The sequence below is a fragment of the Pituophis catenifer genome, unplaced genomic scaffold (genome assembly GCF_029215685.1).
Source record: "Pituophis catenifer annectens isolate HBS135680 unplaced genomic scaffold, rPitCat1.0.hap2 SCAF_3, whole genome shotgun sequence".
In the NCBI taxonomy this organism is placed as follows: Eukaryota; Metazoa; Chordata; class Lepidosauria; order Squamata; family Colubridae; genus Pituophis; species Pituophis catenifer.
Window position 1 is genome coordinate 165,203,279 of NW_027256883.1, and position 19,838 is coordinate 165,223,116.

A 19,838-nucleotide genomic window follows, 5' to 3' on the forward strand; every position below is an offset into this window, starting at 1 on the left:
GTTCAAGTCCCTGCTCCACAAGGCCCGACTTACAACCAACCTCGGGGTACCAGGGGACGTCACAACCGCCCCCCCACCGGCAGCGGGGCCGCACGACGCCCTCTTCAACCCATCAAAGCCGCAGAGGGATTTCATCCCGTGCCCTCAGCTGTTTGCGGAGGTCATCCAGAACCCCTGGGGACAACCAGCTTCCCTGGCCACACCCAGCAATCTGGACAGGAAGCTCTACTGCGCAGCCCCAGAGCTAGAGGACCTCCTAGCACTCCCTACCGTCGACCAGCCTGTGGCAGCATTGTCCTCTGGTGCCTTGATCACCACTGACCCTCTTGACTCTCTCAAGGCAGAGGAGAAGAGGATGGAGGGGGCCTTCCGAAAAGCACACCAGGCGGCGGGCTGGGCAATCAGAGCCGCGACGGCAACGTCATTCTTCAATCGTGCGTCGCTCATCTGGCTCCGGCACCTGCAGGACAGACTACCCCCGGAGGACACCAGGCTCCAGCAGGATATAAACAAGTTAATAGCCGCCACTGAATACTCAGCAGACAGTTCTCTAAACGCAGCCAAATTTGCCTCAAGGTCTCTCGCCTCAACCCTTTCGGCCAGAAGACTCTTCTGGCTCCGGCCCTGGAAGGCCGATGTCAAAGCAAAATGGAAATTGGTGGCTGCACCTTACAAAGCCCCAGAGCTCTTTGGCGCCGCACTGGAACCATTACTAGTGGAGGGGAAGGACAAGAGAAAGATCCTCCCATCGACCTACCGCCGCCAGGAACGCCGTTACACTCCTTACCCGCTACAACAGCCCTTTCGTACCAGCGCAGGACCCAGGGGGTCCTCTGCTCATCGCCCCCACTATCAGGGAGGAGACAGGTTCCAGGACCGGCAGCAGTTCCGAGACCGAGGGCGAAACCAGCAGCCAAGGCGAAACTTCCGTGGTGCCGGGCCGAAGCCAGCCAAACGGGGGAAGTGACTCCAGGCTCGCAGGCCCCATAGGGGGAAGGCTCATCCACTTCCACCAGCAATGGGCCAAATCAACCTCGGACTCCTGGGTAAGGCGTACGACTGGTTCGGGTCTCTCTATCGAATTTTCCGGTCAGCCGCCCCATCGATTTGTCCACTGTCCAATACCCCGCTCCGCAGAACAGCGGAACTTAATGTCCCAGGAGATAGAACACCTCCTAGAAGTCAATGCCATCGAAGCAGTGCCGCACGCCCAGAGGGGTTCCGGGTTCTACTCAACCCTCTTCTTAGTACCCAAGAACTCCGGGGGCTGGAGGGGCATACTAAATCTAAAGCGGCTAAACCTGTCGGTTCAATACCACAGGTTCAAAATGCACTCCCTAAAGTCCATCCTAGCGGGGGTGAGACGGGGCGACTTGCTCCAATCGGTCGACCTCCGGGAGGCCTATCTTCACGTGCCCATTCACCCGGGGCACAGGCAGTTCCTGAGATTCGAATTCGCGGGAACTCATTACCAGTACCGGGCGATGCCATTCGGACTTTCGTCAGCCCCCCGCACCTTTACCAAACTGGTGGCGGTGGTAGCGGCCAGGCTTCGAACCATCCCGATCCGGTTGCTCTGCTACCTGGACGACATCCTGATCCTGTCCTCCACCAGAGATCAGGCCACCGAAGACATGAGGAGAGTCCTGCAGGTCTTCCAGGATCACGGCTTTACCATAAACTTCGAAAAGAGCCATCTGCAGCCCACCACCAGACTACTTCATCTGGGGGCACTTATAGACTCAGCCAACGGTCAGGTTTACCTATCACCGGACAGAGTCCAGAGCATCCGCACTCTGATACAACAGGTCCTGTCGAGGAGGAGAGTTGCCCTGATCCGTCTTTCTTGCCTTCTCGGAAAGATGGTATCCTGCTTCGGCATCGTTCCATGGGCACGCAGACATTCGAGACCTCTGCAGTGGTTTTTGCTCCCCTTTCAGAGGGCAGGCAGGGCCAACTCCAAACGGGCAGTACTCCTCACCCTTCAGGTCCGCCAGTCCCTCAGGTGGTGGACATCGCCTTCGCTTCTCAAGGGGTCCAGTTTCTTAGAGCCGGACCGACTGATCATCACCACCGACGCAAGTCTTCGAGGGTGGGGAGCCCACCTCCACAACCTGGTGGCACAGGGACAGTGGTCCCGGCGGGAGAGTCAGTGCAGCATCAATCTTCTGGAGCTTCGGGCGATCAGACTGGCCCTTCGGGAGTTCCATTCGACGGTGCGAGGACATCACGTTCTGATCCTGACCGACAACATCTCGGCCAAAGCGCACGTCAAGAGAGAGGGGGGCACAAGGTCCCGCGCCCTGATGCGAGAGGCCACCGATCTCTTCAACTGGGCAGAGAACCACCTTCTTTCGATCAGGGCGGATCACATCTCGGGGGCGTCCAATGTCAGAGCAGACTGGCTCAGCAGAGAGACTATAGACCAAGCGGAATGGCAGCTCCATCCACAACTGTTCCGGGAGCTTGTCTCACGCTTCGGGAGCCCGGCAGTGGATCTCTTTGCAACCCCAGCCAACGCTCAGCTTCCCCGTTTCGTGTCGCGCTACCCGACACCTCTGGCAGAGGACCACGACGCGTTGCGCTGCAGGTGGCCCGAGGGTCTCCTGTACGCGTTCCCACCACTGCCTCTAATTCCCCGCCTCATCCGAAAACTGCTATCGGAGAAGGCCGACCTGCTCCTGGTAGCCCCGAACTGGCCCCGGCGGCCGTGGTACGCCGACCTAGTGGCGCTCTCCGTGGTCCAACCGTGGGTGATTCCACCACGGCGGCTCGTCCTTCGCCAGGGGGAGGTCACGCACCCAGAGCCCCAGTGGCTGCAATTAGCCGTCTGGCATTTGAACGCGTCATCCTAAAAAAGGACAACCTACCAGATGAGGTCGTGGCCACCATCCAAGCAGCTAGACGTCCGTCTACGACCCGCATTTACGAGGCGTCTTGGCAAGCGTTCTGTCGCTGGAGTACCCGACAACACACCGACCCGACTTCAGCAGAGGTTCGTGACATCCTGCAATTTCTTCAGGCTGGCCTTGACAGGGGCCTGACCCCCGCAACCTTACGAAGGCAGACAGCGGCCCTAGCAACGGTCATCACTTGCCCCCCGTACCAGTCTCTCGCGCACCACCCGCGCATCAAGGGGTTTCTACACGGGGCCACAAACCTTCGACCCCCGGCAGTGCATCGGTACCCATCATGGGACTTGTCCCTGGTTCTGCGGGCTTTGACTGGACCCCCCTTCGAACCCCTAAACTCAGCCTCTCTCAAGTACCTCTCGTTTAAGGTGACCTTCTTGCTGGCGATCACCTCGACGAGAAGAGTCTCAGAGATAGCGGCCCTCTCAGTCCACAAGGACTTATGCATATTTCGTGAATCCACAGTGACGCTACGCCTGGACCCGGCTTTCATCCCGAAGGTCAACTCGTGGTTTCATCGGGCCCAGGAACTCATCCTACCGGATTTCTGTCCTTCACCCCGAGATGCGAGGGAGGAGAGGTGGCACACGCTGGACGTCCGACGTGCTATCCGCATCTACATCCGGCGGACCAAGCCCTTTCGCCGGACCGAGGGCCTCCTGGTTTCCTTTAGTCCGAGGTCCATGGGTCAGAAGGTATCACCAGCCACGGTCAGCAGATGGATTAAGGCCTGCATCGCTATGGCCTACGAGGCAAGCTCCAGGCCGGCACCGGGCAGAATCCTCCCACACTCTACCCGCAGTGCGGCCACGTCAGCGGCCTGGGCTACTCAAGCTTCGGTAGCGGACATCTGCAGGGCGGCGACCTGGTCGTCCCTCACGCCGTTCATCCGCCACTACAAGATCGATGTGTACAACTCCGCTGAGGCGGCTTTTGGCCGCAGAGTACTTCAGAAAGTGGTGTCGGAGGACAACGATGGAGACAGTCAGCATCCCGCCCAGGGGATTTGAGCTTGGGTATATCCCATGCATGGATAGTGGGAGCAGCGCACAGGAAAATGGACGTTGTCTTACCTGAACGTCCTTTTTCTGGGCGCTGCGTACACTATCCATAACCCTCCCTCTTGGGCTGACTGCTCACCTGGTGACTATTGATCTCCTTTGTTCCTGTTATCAAGTTGGTGTTAATAAAGTTGAGTTTGTTAAGGTTACTCTTAGTGGACTCCTTGTTAGCTGCGCCTTTCGTTCAGACTGGGGGATCATGGGAACAGAGGCGTGGCTAGGGGGCCGGAAAGGGGAAGAGCCTTCTGTTTCTTTCACTCAGTTGTTGCCAAATACTGAAGTATTAACCCATGCATGGATAGTGTACGCAGCGCCCAGAAAAAGGACGTTCAGGTAAGACAACGTCCATTTTCATTCATTCATTCATTCATTCATTCATTCATTCATTCATTCATTCATTTATTTATTTATTTATTTATTTATTTATTTATTTATTTATTTATTGTGATTTATATGCCGCCTTTCTCCCTAGGGAGGCGGCTTACAAAATGACAACTTCAATACAAATCACAATACAATACAAAATTAAAATCAGTAACCCAATTAAAAACGATTTAAAAGTACCCCCAAACGGATCAGTTTAATTGGCGGAAGAGCCATGTCTTCAGCTCGCGACGGAAGGAAAGAAGGTTGGGGGCTGTCCTGAGCTCAGTGGGCAATCCATTCCAGAGGGTCGGGGCTCCCACAGAGAACGCCCTCCCCCTGGGGGTCGTCAGCCGACATTTTTGGCCGACGGCACCCTGAGGAGGCCGACTCAGCGCACAGGATGATGGGAGAATGGCTGGAGATGGTCCTGCAAGTACTCCGGGCCTAAGCCATGATTCTACTAAACAATAGAGGAAATGTTATATGAAAATACAGTTAAGGTTCACATAAGCGTACAAAGTTACAATTTAAGTGTGCTTTATATAGCAAGACATATTTGAGTGCCTTTGCACAGCATAGTTGATTGTATACCTCCTAGAGTCCCTCTGTGAGGGAGATGGGAGGCTCTTAAATATGATAAATAAATACATAAATAAATAAAATATTAAATTAAAAACAAGCCATGTTGTGGTTTGTGAAATGTATGAACCAAGCTATAGACGGGAATGAGAAATTTTAAAGCCTGCATAGCCCACCGGTATGGACCTGCCTTTATTCAGTAGGTATCAGTGATTAATTGTTAATTAATTTACAGTACGAAGCAAATAAATAAAACAGCTGTGATTCTTAGAAAGTTTTAGAAATGTTGGTTGACAGTCAGAATGACTTTCTTTTGAATGTACTCGGTGCCAGAAAAATGGTGTACTCAATATGCAATGTTTAAGTGACTCAAGAGTATGGAATGGTTAACCTCCAGATGTTTAAAATTACAAATCAGCTTATTCAGAACCTTAACATTGCCCCAGAAATAATTTTAAATTGCAGCACAAAATACCTTTCTATTAGTTATCTATTTTAGAATCTCATGCTAAATAACAATTAACTACTCAAGTTTAGTTCTAGAATTAATTATTTTAAAGCTTTATAAGAAGGAAATTTTTTAAAGCATGGGGACAAAAGTTTGAAGAATTGATATTGACTACAGTTTAGTTTAACCAAACATTTGTCCTGAATGATTCTTAATAGAAAAACTTCTGTTAGGACATTTCTGTTTACTGTTGAAAACCACAAGAGTTTTTCCATTTGTGTTTGTTGATATTTCTGCATGGATTGAACCTTATTACTAAATATCTGACTGCATAAGTATCCCAAAATATGATTCTCTTAAGAGGTGATCATCTACATTCAATAGTCCGAGACTAGTTTTAAAAATTTGCATTGCCAAGTTAAATTATTTTCTCAGCCTTAGTACATGCAGAACATTAACTAGACTCCACAGTGTTAAAGTGGATGAGAGGATGATAAAACAGACTGAGTAATAAAATTACAAATTACCTGTCTAAATCAAAACAAATTTGCTTTTTGCCTTTTTATTTACGATATTTATATGGCTGCCCATCACATGTAACACAACTCTGGGTGGCATACAAAACAACCTTTAAAAACAACTTATTTTTCTCTTGTTTATTTTGCAGACTGGTGGATGACCGCTGTGTGGTGGAACCAGCAGCTGGTGATCTGGATAATCCACCTAAGAAGTTTCGAGGTAAGAAATGTTTTGATAAACATTTTAGATTCTTTGTTTCTACATAGACACTGTAGTTTGGAGTAGAGTTAGTCCAGATACCGATAATGTCAGACTAACTTAATTGATATTAATGTATCTATCCTGCAGAAAATAATTGTATATAACAAGCTATTATGTGTTTCAGGTTATAATTTCTGTTTAAACAGTCCAGTATTAGTTTCTGCCTTAGATTTGAACAAGAAAGTATCTTACTGCACCCCTGATGACATTGTGACAACAAGATGCAGGTGGTTTGTCTTCAGGGTTTTCTTTCTTTCTTTCTTTCTTTCTTTCTTTCTTTCTTTCTTTCTTTCTTTCTTTCTTTCTTTCTTTCTTTCTCTCTCTCTCTCTCTCTCTCTCTCTCTCTCTCTCTCTCTCTCTCTCTCTCTCTCTCTTTCTTTCTTTCTTTCTTTCTTTCTTTCTTTCTTTTTATTTTTCAGTCTAATATATAGCTCTGGTACTTCTTGGTAGTCACCCATCCAAATACTTGCCTGCTTAGATTTCCAAAATCAGCCATGGTAGGGTAGGTCATACTGCCTGAGGCAATGGCAAAATTAATCTATCCATTATTTGAATAATGTTCCAACTGAACAGGGATTCATGGCTTGTTGCATTTCAAAGAATTCAGATGCTTAAAACAAGAACAAATCCTAGGTTCCAATTTCGTCTGGTTAAAATAATGAGTGTCAGGCCAATAATCCAAGCTTGTAACTAATGTTAAATGTTATAATGTTAATGTTGAGGTAAATCCCTCAGGTCATTTGGGTGTTCTTTTTGGCAAGTTGGAATAATTAGGCAGAACGCGGTCAACACACTTATTCAAACTCAGGTGATTAGGCTGTTGATGATTTTCTGGCTCAGTAGGATTTTGGGAGGCTGATTATCATTTTTCTCCTGCATAGATTTATACCTAATATTAGCTGCCTGGGAAATGCCTTTGGACTTGAAAAGCAAAGTGAAAATAGATGTAAGAAGACACACTCAAGATTTAGTAGAGTTCATCAAATATACAGTGTTTTCTAGGCCAAATATTGTCATTCATCTTCCAACAGGGCAGTCCTGTGCTCAAACTGAGGACATCTCTACAAGCCCAACCCTTTAAATCTTGATTCTTCTACATCTTATCTTAAAGTATACAACCATAACTTCTGTTCAGATTGTTAGTGTCTATTGTAATTGTTTCCAGTTAAATGGAAACAGTTCTCTAGAGCAGGGTAGAATAAACCCTAAGATGAAGAATAGGCTTGTGTAGAGACATGCTGCTCTGACTTGAGATATAGTAGATTTAACATCATCCACATGCTTGTTCTGGTGTGGAAATAAAGTTGGCTACCAACTTCATATCACATCCTCCTTTGGGCTTCACTTTTGCAATACAACTTTACTATCCTGTTTCAGATAGTGGACCAATCATTCAGGCCAGGGCCAAAGCTATACAATAGAACAGTTGTGTGAGTTTGCTTACAGCCACTGTGCTACACTGACTACTTTCTTGCAATCCTCAGGTAATTTACAAAATACGAACAGAGTAAAAATAGCAGACTTAGTGGCAATAATCAGGTAACTTAAAGAGAACAGTTTGGTTGCAAAACTATGTATATGTGAGATGATAACTCTGATAACCTATTGGCAATATATTAAAATTGGGAGTTTGATTAAAGGTGGGAATGAAATATTGAATGCATACTGAGAAGCTTATCTGTTCAAGGAACTTTCCTCCAACGCTCTTGGTGGAGTGTCTCCTTCTCATTTTATAATGGATATTTCTACAGAAAGTCACAAGGAAAAGACATTTAGGCGTGGCTGAATAAACATCTCTAAATCTGCTCAGGGATTTATGGGAAATTTGGCCACATATTAACCCCCCTCCCCAAATTGTTTTCATCATTCTTTGACAGTTCCTGTCACATGCACAATGTGTTTTTATCCATCTTCCCTTCCCTTCTCAACAGCTCACAGTGCTTGCTTAAACAGAAGGGCTGTTTTGTTACTTTGACTTACAAGCTGCCAATAAAATCAGAACCACCTCGTGCTAGTTGCTACACATAGTGGGAGGAAGCCCCACCCAAGAACAATATATAATTTGAAATAAAGAGGAAAAAAATGAACAAAATAAGGATTACGGTAGACAGGCCTTCTGAGTCTTTAAGCCTGATAGAATTTTAGGATAGAAGAGATCCACTGTTCCAGTGTACTAAATAACATTACAGTTTGTGGCAAATGCCAAAGAGAAATATTTCACTGAAAAGACTTAGCATTAGTAAATTGTACTGCTGCCAAGGTAGATAATTAGAGCCGGTGAATTGCCTTGATGGTCTGGAATCCTTGACTTCCTGGTGGTTTGAGAACATGAGTCTGGAAGGCCTTAGAGATTAAAGCAGTGACAAACTCTCTAACTGAAGAGACAGCAATTTTAAACATTCCTGTACCAATTATATCTGAAGGGAATGGGGTTTGGGAAGGCAGCTTTATAGATACTTGGTGAGGAAGTTACTGTTTCCTTCTGTCACTGGGAAAACTGTTGTGTTTTCTGTGTTCCAACATTGTAACAAGGCTTACTTTGGCGGCTCCCTGCATTTGTGGGCTGTGATGATGCTGGAGAAAGTTAACCAGCTCCTGCCCCACTTCCAAGGAACTGGGTGATGTTATAAGTGGTGGGATAAAGAGCCAGCATTATTCCAGTCTAGGCCAGTGATAACTAACCTTTTCCGGACCAAGTGCCCAAAGTGCGTGCCCAAACCCCTAAAATGCAATATGCGTGCAGCCCCCATGCCTGCGCCCCACCCTCTGCACATGCGCGGGTGCACCCCACCCTTGCGCATGTGCGGCAGAGACCCGAAGACCAGCTGGCCAGTGGGAGGCTTGCGCGCAGAGCTGAGCTGGGGCAACATCTTGCATGCCCACAGAGAGGGCGCTGCATGCCACGGGTGCCATAAATTCGCCATCACAGGTCTAAGCCAGGCCACAGCTTCCTTAACAGAATATAGTATCTGATTGTTCTTCAGGTGTTCCTCTGGAGGTCACCAAACATAGACCCAAGATCACTCAATGCAGCCCAAGCAAGCCAAAAGGTATAAAATACCTAGTCATCCATAGACTAAATCGTGGGTGACTGAAGCTTTGCAAGCATTCTCTTAGAAGGATGCCATTGTTCACTGTTCTATGCATACTCTTCTTTTTAAAATGATTTTCACTGAAATTTTTTAACAGTAATAAAAGCTAACAGTAAATAAAATGAAAGAGAGAAAGTGAAATAGAAGAAAAAGAAATGTAAAGAAAAGATCGGAAGTGCAGGAAATAAAAGAAAAAAGACATAAAAAGATGTTGAAAGAAACAACTTCTTATCTTCTTTACAGCGGATACCAACAAACTTGGTAGCTCTCCTCCACATTTGAAATTATGCTACATATATCACTTCTTCTCACATCTCAACCTATTTTCAGCTTGCAAATCCTAAAATCAGTGACAGTTCTGTCCAGTTTCAGCAAAAAAGGTCCATAAAAGTTTCCCATATTTTATAAAAGTACTTATCCCTGGTGAAACAAGTCAATAACTTGACACTGACATTTTGTTTTAGGACTTGGTCTCTATCCATATCTTCTTTTATCCATCCTAATTGTTTTTGAGGCTTCAACAGCCTTTTCCTTACTGTTCTCACTAAGTTCCCGTCTTTCCAATGCATGTTTCAAAATTATAAATGGAAGTAGCATTTTGCAAATTTTGCCATATTACCTTTTGAGAAATCTAAATGTCTACTAATCTCAGGATTAGAAGATCAGCAATACTCAGGATCCTTTTGATACTTTGGACAAAATGATGAAAGGACTATTTGTATCTCAGCAAAATGATATTGTTTTGTCATTTCTCCCCCAGCCTCTGATTAGCAATAAATTACATCTTATTTAGTCAAGCTTGTTTTCTTGCATATTTAGTGCTCTTTGACTAGAAAAGGGGAAAAAAATCCTTTCCCCTTTTCTTGGGGAATACAAATTTAGCAAATTAAGAGGTAATTCCTTCAGTGGTGCTGAATATGAAGAAGTGTAACAGACTGAACATGCATGGAGGAAATTTTAATTAACAGTGAAGGAGACATTGGTGGATGAGGCTTAACTGTGAGTAAGTACTATAAAAGGATTTTGGTTTGGGGACAGGAATTAGTGAAATAATAGGACTGCCGAGTGCCTCATATGGAATCATTCTATTTCCAGCTGTTTCTAAAAAAATACTGCAATACAGTTTCAAAAATTAGAGCAAGTTAATTTTTTTAAAGAGGCAGTTTACATATTAGAATGTTTTTGTTGTCAGTTTGCTTTGAAAGTTTATTTGTTTAGGGAATTTATATTGCTGTCTATTCATACATGGCAACTCAAGGCGGTTTACAGAATATAAAACCTCATATAAAAACTATAAAAATTAATAAAAGAAGAGTCATATAATAAATTAATATAATAAAATCACCCCCCCCCCCGGCGACAGCATCTCACATGAGCCATTTAATGAGCTCCATCCTGCTCTGGGTTCCCCAGGCCTGCTGGCAGAACCAGCGCCTTCTGGAAGAGTGCTAGAGTGGGGGCCATTCTAATCTCTGCGGGATGATATTGCAGAAAGTTAAAAGCAGATTCCCCCACAGTAAGCAGTCCATTACCACAAGTAGTCCTCGACTTACAACCACAATTGAGCCCAAAATTTCTGTTGCTAAGCGAGACATTTGTTAAGTGAATTTTGCCCCATTTTATGATCTTTCTTACCACAGTTGTTAAGTGAATCACTACGGTTGTTAAGTTAGTAGCATGGTAGTTAAGTGAATCTGGCTTCCGCATTGACTGCTTGTTGTAAGGTCACAAAAGGTGATCACATGATCCCGGGACACTGCAACTGTCATAAATACATGCCAAGCATCTGAATTTTGACCACGTGACCATCACAATGCTGCAACAATTGTAAGTGTGAAAAATGGTCACAAGTCACTTTCTTCAGAGCCGTTCTAACTCCGAACGGTCACTAAATGAGCTGTTGTAAACTGAGGACTACCAGTATCTTTTTAAAGTTTAAGCAACATTGGAACTAAGGAGGGAGCTTTGAGGAGTTTGGTGAGGGTGAGGCCTCCATATCAACAATCATATGAACACAAAAAATACTACCGGAGACAGTACTTGTCTTTCATACAAAAGCATTTGCTTTTCTGTAGAAAATAGCCTGGTATGGAGGAGGGGCAGGAGATTAGAGATCCCTTAAGCAAACAAGCTTGCCTTAGTCTGGACTACTCCCATTTGGCACACTTTAGCTACCCCTTCCTTGACTCAATATTTAGTAATGATTTCCCATTCAAAGTCACTGAATCTGAAGTCTGTCTTTAGCTATTGGCTGCCTCGTGTCTTGGTCCAAAGGGAAAGTGAGATGAGTCACCAGAAGGGTAGGGCAACTCTTGGCCTGTAAAAGAGTGTGTAATGGCCAAAGCAACCACACAACCACAAGCAAGCTGAATCTCTGCACTTCTTTTCCTAAAAGCCCTATTTTCTAGTACTTCTGTGTCCAAGTGTGGTAATTCAATTTTCTCTCTGTATTGGGGTCCTCCCCCAAGTGAAATTCTCTTCCAAACTTTACAGAAAGAGCTTTTTCAACCATTCAGCATGGAAAGGATTTGCATAGATAGACTGTTTACTAACGAAGGTCCTGTCCTGCAGTACCTGTGCTTAGAAAATTCTTGTTCCTGTTCTTTTCCCTCCTCTCACATTTTTAGGAATGCCTTTGTAATATTATAACTATTAAATCTAATTTAGAACCTAGATTTCAGTATAGCTTACATATACTGTTCTTGGCCAATTACAGAATGACTGAGGAATTCTGGGAAATGTGGTCCCAGTACATCTAAAGGCTACCAAACTATGGAAAGCTGATTTAGATATTACTTTCTTGAATGGGGATTTATATATCTTCTTTTTAATGCAGTTGAATGTAGTTGCATGCTTATGATCGCTGTGCTATGTTCTTTGTGCTTTTGCACACTGCAGCTGCTGAAGCATAGAAATCGTGCATGGATCTTCCTTCTAAGACAGTTTAAATATGTTTTCCAAACCCCTGTTTAAATTAATTTACAATTAATGTATCTGTAGTACATTAAAAGTTAATTCTATCACTATCAGCTTTCTTTCTGGTATGGTTTTCTTATTATTTGCATTCTTTCTCTGTTAAATAGAATTCTACATTTTAGGAAAAAGGAAAGCCTGAACAAGAAAATGAGGAAAAGAAACAAAGCATAACCCAAATTCTTTTGAAAAGCATATATTGCAACCTATTGCTTAAAAAGGAGAGATAGTATCTATTCCAAGCAAGGTATGCATTCTGAAACACTGTAGATAAATCTGATGGAATGAAAATATCTTCCAACTAATTGCAGGTTCAAGCAGGATGTAACAAACTCTGGGCTGTTGAATTTTTTTTCCTGTTATCATTTGATCTAGCTTCGTCCCTTTGCTTTCAAATGTAGTTCTAAAGCTGTAAATGATTTGTGAAATTAAAAACATTTTCCTTTTTTTTTTTTTTGCATTTGATGTGGAAAGCAAAGCAGTCCTGCAGTTGGCAGGATTAGGGGGTCATCCTATTTTTATATGTTTGTATGTCTGCCTTATTCCCCTAGGTGTGTCTTTACATCCTCTCTTGTTTCTTCCTTGTTGGGAACTCACAAAAAATCATAGTAGGAAAAAAACCCTGATGTTGGAATGGAATTTTTTCAGGTGCTTCCAACCTTTCTGCATGGATATATGACATTAGCTATAGTGTAGGTTTTTGAAACAGAATTAATATTGCAATTATAAAGGCTAGCAACACTTAGGATATATCTACAGATTTTAAGCTTTATCACTCTTGGATTTAGTGCAGTGACCTCTAACCTTTTGAGCACCCGGGACTGGTTCCACCGAGAGAGGTTTTTCCGTGGACTGGAGGTGGGATGGTTTTGCATGCTGCCTGCATCCCGTGGTTGGGGCGCCACTTGTTTCTGTGGACCAGTTGCTGGCACGCTGTGGACCAGTGCTGGTCCATGGACCGGGCATTGGGGACCCCTGATTTAGTGTATTGACCCTGAAGCCAATTCATTAGGGCTCAAGTGCTTTTTCTCTTCTTGATATTGTCAGATTCAGTGGAAACAATTTTAGATTATTACAGTCAAACTAATTAAAATAGCATTGCATTAAAAAAGAAATGCTGATCCTTCTAACTTAGAAAACATCATTTTATTAAAAGTTGCCTGAATGAAGAAGAGGCATCCATAAGGGTCTATGTCCTCCACACAGATAATTTTTTTGGTATGGATTAAGTCATCAAACACTGAAACTTTAGGATGGAGATATTAAAATCAGTGGAACATAATTCCAGATTTGGGATTTATTGGAGGCCTATTTAGTTATATCCAGTGGAGATTCCTAGGTTTTCATACTTGGAGTAATCAGTTTCACTTAAAAGTACTCTTTTTTCTATTTAGCACCTGTACCCAAAATGAGGACACCTATTGTGAGCCATTTAAGAATACAGGTTGACATTTACTTTATCCTTGCCCTCACTTTACATGGTCTTGGGAAGCATTAAGGTTGGGATGAATCTAGCTGAGAACATGCTTTATGTATTTTATGAGAGCTGACCAATGAAACAGGTAATTGACTAGTACAAGTATTTTATGACAATGATAAGGATTAGGCTTATTTGTTCTCATGTAGCTTAGTTTAGATCATGGCATTTCTGACACAGGAATTTCTTCTTCTTCTAAGTCAACTGATAGCTTGAAACCCCAATAACTAGGTTCATCAAAGATTGCTTCAGCATTTCTTTTTAAACATGTATATTGTGACTCATGGAAATGCCCGTTAGGATGACATACATCCTTATAACTTTTTATTGCAAAATATACAGCCTAATCACAGCGTCTGGGAGAGAACTGACTGCATATTTCTAGAGAAGCAGACTTCTTCAATGAAATAGCTTTTAAGATGCAAAAACTCATGTATCTTGCAGCAACTGTTGAAACCAGTGAGGAAAAATAGATTTCAGTTATAAAGTGTCTGAACTTGGCCAGGACAACAAAAGCTGGGAAGTTCCTGTTCCTTCTCACTCCTAACTTTCCCCAAGGCTTTTTCAATATGGCACAGCCTTATGTTTGAACATGTTGGGAGAAAACAAGGATAGTATTCAAGTCCTGTTCTTTGCTAAATGGGTATTTTAATGGTTGGTTGTGAATTGAACAAATAATTTTACTGCAGGCAACACATCCTTCCCCACTGTTGCATGCCTTATACTATTATACATGTATAACGGTATAAGAAGACAGTAGATTCCATGATGGGTGTTGTTCATAGACTCCATCTAGAATCTCAGCAGTATCTAGCAGAATCAACAATGGGAGGCTGACATTCTTTTAGTAAAGTATTCATACCTCTGTCTTGCCTTGTTTTTCAGTCCTCAGGGAAAGACCAAAATTGAAGTCATTGAATCACTGCTAGAACTTAACCCTATAAATGATGCTCATGAAAATACCCACACATATTCCTTCACTATTTTTGGCTGAGGCAAAAAGTGGGAGGACCACTGAATTAAAGAGCACTCAATCTCCATAACCTTATGTTCTTTGTCGACTTTTTAATTATCTGTTTCCTTTCTTCTTTGTTTCTATATTTAAATTGAGGTTTAAATAAAAGTTTCTACTACCAGTATGAATTCTAAACATTTTGTTCAGAAACTGAACAAAACCTTTATTTTCTTCCCTTCTGATTTTGAGCAAATTGGAAATAGAGGGAGCTGGGCATCCAATTTGCTTTCAGGTAACTAGAGGAGGAAAGTAGAGAAAAGTGCAAAATATACAACATTGACCTTTATTAACAATGGTTACATGATATGGGATTTCTAAGTTCTTGCCTTGGGAGATATTGAGAAGGGATGTAGCTTTATCAAAGCCCAATCAATCTATTATTCTTTAGTTTCATTAGGCAGGAAACTCATACGTTTACCTCCATTGACAGGACTTTTTTTTATGTATTACTTTAACTTAATGATCTAATAAACTTCTCTAGGAGAAGCCTAGTATTATTTTCTTCTCCCCGGCATCTGGTTTTCAGTATTGAGGGATTTGGGAAATGAATATTTAATTGTGTTTGAATATGTACTGTCAGCATGAAGTAATTTGGAAACATAGTTTGACCAGATCTGTGTTGTTAGCAGAAGTGAACCTAGGTTCTACCACAGAGACAAAGAACTGGCTATTGACTTTTTTTGCAAGGGTGTAATGACCCAGGGTTTACGTGCCATGAGGCTTTCCCACAGGACAAAGAATCTTGTGAAACAAGATGTAAAAATGGCTCCCCTCCAGAACCAGCGAGAGCTGTGTTTTTGCCGGCTTATTATTCCTCCTCTAGATAAATAACGTATTTGCCAGCAGTTTGGGATACGATCCAAGACTGGAAATGATTTTCTTTTTGTATATGAAGTGTCTGGATTGCAATGAGTGACATCAAGAGCTTTGATCTCATCTACTTGAGAACATCTTTCTCACAAGTAGCTTCCAAAGCTGACTGGAATTAGCGCTGAGTTGTTGTCTGGCTCAGTGATTTTCACAAGTTTTATGTAGATGCGGAATGCTATGAAATTTGATTCAACTCTGGGCAGGGTTGAGTCTAATGTTTTTTCTCCGTGGTGTTGTCTCACTTATAAATGTGCAGGGGCTGTTACTTCTTGTTCTTTCTACATGGTTCTGTTAGAAAAGTGCCTTGCCCCACCTTCAAGCATTCTTTCCCAGGAAACAGTGAACTTTTGAAAAAACAGCAAGGTATTTTTCAAAGAGAGAGAAAAAAGTTAATATCTTACCATTCTCAAATTGAATAAGCAATACTGTATAACCATGTTGGCCAGTGTGGGAGAATAGTCAAAATTCACTGAAACCATACTTCATTAGGTCCAGGTTTTATATTAGTTGCAAGATTTTTTTCAACTCTTCCTCAAGCAGGATAGCTATTGCCTCTGGAAAATCAGGGTCCCCCCCCACCTTAATTTAAAGGTACCGTCTCCTGAAAAATATTTGAGCCTTCCTTTTCTCTGAAAATGAATATTCTTCCTTTCACAGGAGATGAAGCATTTTTTTAAGGTAGGAGAGATATTTTTTGGCCCAGTTTTAAAGCAGTCAGCAAATATGTTGTTGGCATTTTTGGCAGCTAGTGCATTGGAGTTTCCCTTTTGATGCAAAGGTGATGAAGAATTGCATGGGGTCCATTTTTCCTGATATATTCCCTAGCATTCACTTTTCTGTTTTCTGGTGAGGAGGCATTGGGGACCTTGCTTAGGAGGAAGGGGAAAAAAAAAACGCTTGCCAGGAGAGGAATCAAGGTCATGAGATAAAGGGGTGGAGAGAGGATAGGGAAGTGATGGTGTCAGTTGGCTATACTGTGGCTAATCAAGTGGCCTGCCTGCAATCCCTTAAGTTCCTCTCCCGTCTGTTAGAGGAAGTGCCTTGTTGCCAGTATTAAAGTAGGATTCAATCTTGTCAGCTCTGGAATGCATGCATATATGGGAGAGCTGGCTCTGCAGAATTATTTTCTGAATCCCAAGCATAGATCTGGCACTTTCACTGCTCTAATGTATCATTCTGTAAGGGACAGTATGAAGAAGGTACCGGTATATTCTGTAGGCATGTGCTGCATTTGTTTCTCTTCCTCCTAAATAAATGCAGGCTGACATTTCAGTGGCAATTTTATCTATCTTCTGTATTTATTCTGAAATGTATTTCATGTCAGGAGAAAGGTAGGGAAGAATTAGTCTAACTTCATATTAGAAGGATTCTACTGTTTGTCATTGCCTAACAGATGTGGGTGCAATGTCATTTAAAATTGGTCTTCAGTTGTAAAATATACACAAGAATTTGTTTTCTTATAAACAATATAAGCCATAGATGAGTTGGCATTTATGATTATCTGCTCAGTGACAAATGTCATAAATGTCATCACACACACACATTGTATATACATAAACATAAATAAAAGCTGTTGTTTTGAGTTATGTTCAGTTCCAGGTGACTGTACAGATCTGCCAGTGTAGTTTTCTTAGCAACAATACAAAGTAATTTTTCATTGCCTTCTTCCATATTGTATACACGCGCGTGCGCGCGCGCACACACACACACACACACACACACACACACACACACACACACACACACACACACACACAAAGGTATCCATCTAACCTACAGAGTATTATAGTCTCCCATCTAATTATTAACTACATGTAGCCTAGACTTGTTGGACATGTTGTCCTAGACTGTGGGATGGAGTGTCTCAATGGCTAAGACGCTGAGTTTGTCGATCAAAAGGTCAGCAGTTCAGCGGTTCGAATCCCTAGTGCCGCATAACGGAGTGAGCTCTCGTTACTTGTCCCAGCTTCTGCCAACCTACCAGTTCGAAAGCGTGTAAAAAATGCAAGTAGAAAAATAGAGACCACCTTTGGTGGGAAGGTAACAGTGTTCTGAGCTCCTTTGGCATTTAGTCATGCCGGCCACATGACTAAGGAGACATCTTCGGACAGTGCTGGCTCTTAGGCTTTGAAACGGAGATGAGCACCGCCCCCTAGAGTCGGGAACGACTAGCACATATGTGCGAGGGGAACCTTTATCTTTACTAGTCCTAGACTTACAACCATTTCTACTGTTCAAAGTTACAGTGGTGCTGAAAAAGTGACTTGCAACCGGTTCTTGCACTTAATGACTATCACAGTGTCCTTGCCATCAGATGATAAGAATTTGGGTGCTTGGCAATCAGAATATATTTATGATGGATGTAGTGTCCCAAAGTCATGTGATCACCATTTGCAAATTTCCCACGGCCTTCGAACAAGAAAGGAAATGGGGGAAAGCCGGATTTACTTAACAATCACAAGATTCACTTAATGACCACAACAAAAACCAGGCATGACTGCATCACTTAGCAATGGAAGTTCCACCTCCAACTGTGGTCCTAAGCCAAAGACTACCTGTGAGCTTGACTGTGCTCAGTTTTCTAACTTCAAATATGTCTTGCTAGGTGTGCCATGTGCTGTGACAATGTATACAAGTCCTTAGATAATTTGCATTCTCACATAGCTGTTTTGCACTTGAGTGGGGAAATTCAGCTGACTTTGGTAGTGTATCTACATTTTTAAAGGCTTTTTTCCCTGCTATAAAGGTTTTCCTCCCCTAGATTTGTATCATATGTGTAAGATTCAATTGATAACTCATCAGTGGTATCTCTATTCATATCAGAGTACAGTAGCACTTAGTAATAATAAACATGAAATAAATTATGGTATTAGACCGATCACTTTCTAATTCCTTGGCTTCTTCTCATTGCAGATTGTCTCTTCAGAGTATGTCCCATGAACCGCTATTCTGCTCAAAAGCAATACTGGAAAGCCAAACAAACAAAGCAGGACAAGGACAAAATAGCTGATGTTGTACTATTGCAGAAACTTCAGGTATGGTAGGCTCCCAAATCATCTTCTAATAGCCATGTTTATTTTGATTAAACAAATGGTTCCTCTCCTTTGTCTTTGCTAAAATATGTGTCCCTGAACTGATCACCATGTTTTAGGCACAATCTGACCAACACAGAACAAAAGGAAGGACAATGTACTGCTATTGATATAGCCTAGAATTGCATTTGCTTTTTTGCCACTGCACTGTGATTACCTTATGATCCACAAAGACATTAAGGTCCTTTTTTCATGTATTGCAGTCCATTTTTCTTACCTAAATAGTAGATTTTACATCTGCCCCTGTTGACATATATTTTGTTGGCTTCTCCCATTATTCCACTTGGTAAAGATCATTCTGAATCGTGATGCCTTATTTTCCTACTATGTGTTGTCTATAAATTTTATGATCCTATTTTACAAAGATATTGAACAGAAGCCTTAAAATTGCACTCTGTGGCCTGCTATTCAGAACTTTCCTTGCTCGACTTGGAGACATTCATGCATGCTTATTTTATATAAATGTTCAACCATTTAGTCATCATCAGTAGTTCAGGTTTTGCCATCTGATGTACAATATTAGAGGAGACTTTGTAAAATGTTTTATTGAAGTAAAGCTACACCTTGTCCGTCACAAGGCCAGGTAAATTTAACTTTTAAAAAAACCACATGGTTTGGCATTTTTTTTTCTTGATATCCCAATGCTGGTTCCAGTCAAGCAATACATTCTTTTCATATACCTAATCTACAAATAGATTACTTAATAATCTTTTCTCTGAATTTTGCCTTGCTTCTTTGCAAAGTTGTTAGGTCTGTAATTATTCAGGTCTTCTTTCTACCACTTTTTGTACACAGGAACAGCAATTACCCTTCTCTAGTCCTCTAGAACTGTGCTTAATCTCTGTGTTTTCTCAAATTTCAGAACAAGAGTATCTGCAATGATATCTACAAGTTCTTGGAGATTTAAAGTTGGTCATAATAGCCAAGGTCTCCCTAACCATCTTTTTATTTCCTTGAGGTTGCCAGTCTCTCTCTTTCCAATTGTTCTGCTTAGGTCCACTTGAGGACAGTTTCCTTTTCAGAGAAGATGAAAGCAAACTAGGAAATACGGAGTCATCTGTTACTTATCCCACTATCTTCTAACGGTGGACCCAACCATTCATTTTTCTTCCAACTATTCTTTTTTCTTCCTTTTACTATTGACAGAGCCAAAAAAGCTTTTTTTCCCTTTTC

General features: G+C 42.4%; 1 protein-coding gene across 1 annotated transcript in view; it reads left to right on the forward strand.

Moving 5' to 3' along the window:
* Positions 1–19,838, forward strand: part of ITPR3 (inositol 1,4,5-trisphosphate receptor type 3) — a 134,705-nt gene that overhangs the window by 34,501 nt on the left and 80,366 nt on the right. Inside the window, exons 2-3 of the mRNA XM_070941489.1 lie at positions 6,034–6,104; positions 18,487–18,608. Of these exons, the coding sequence (XP_070797590.1) occupies positions 6,034–6,104; positions 18,487–18,608 (193 nt within the window). The remainder of the gene's footprint in view (positions 1–6,033; positions 6,105–18,486; positions 18,609–19,838) is intronic.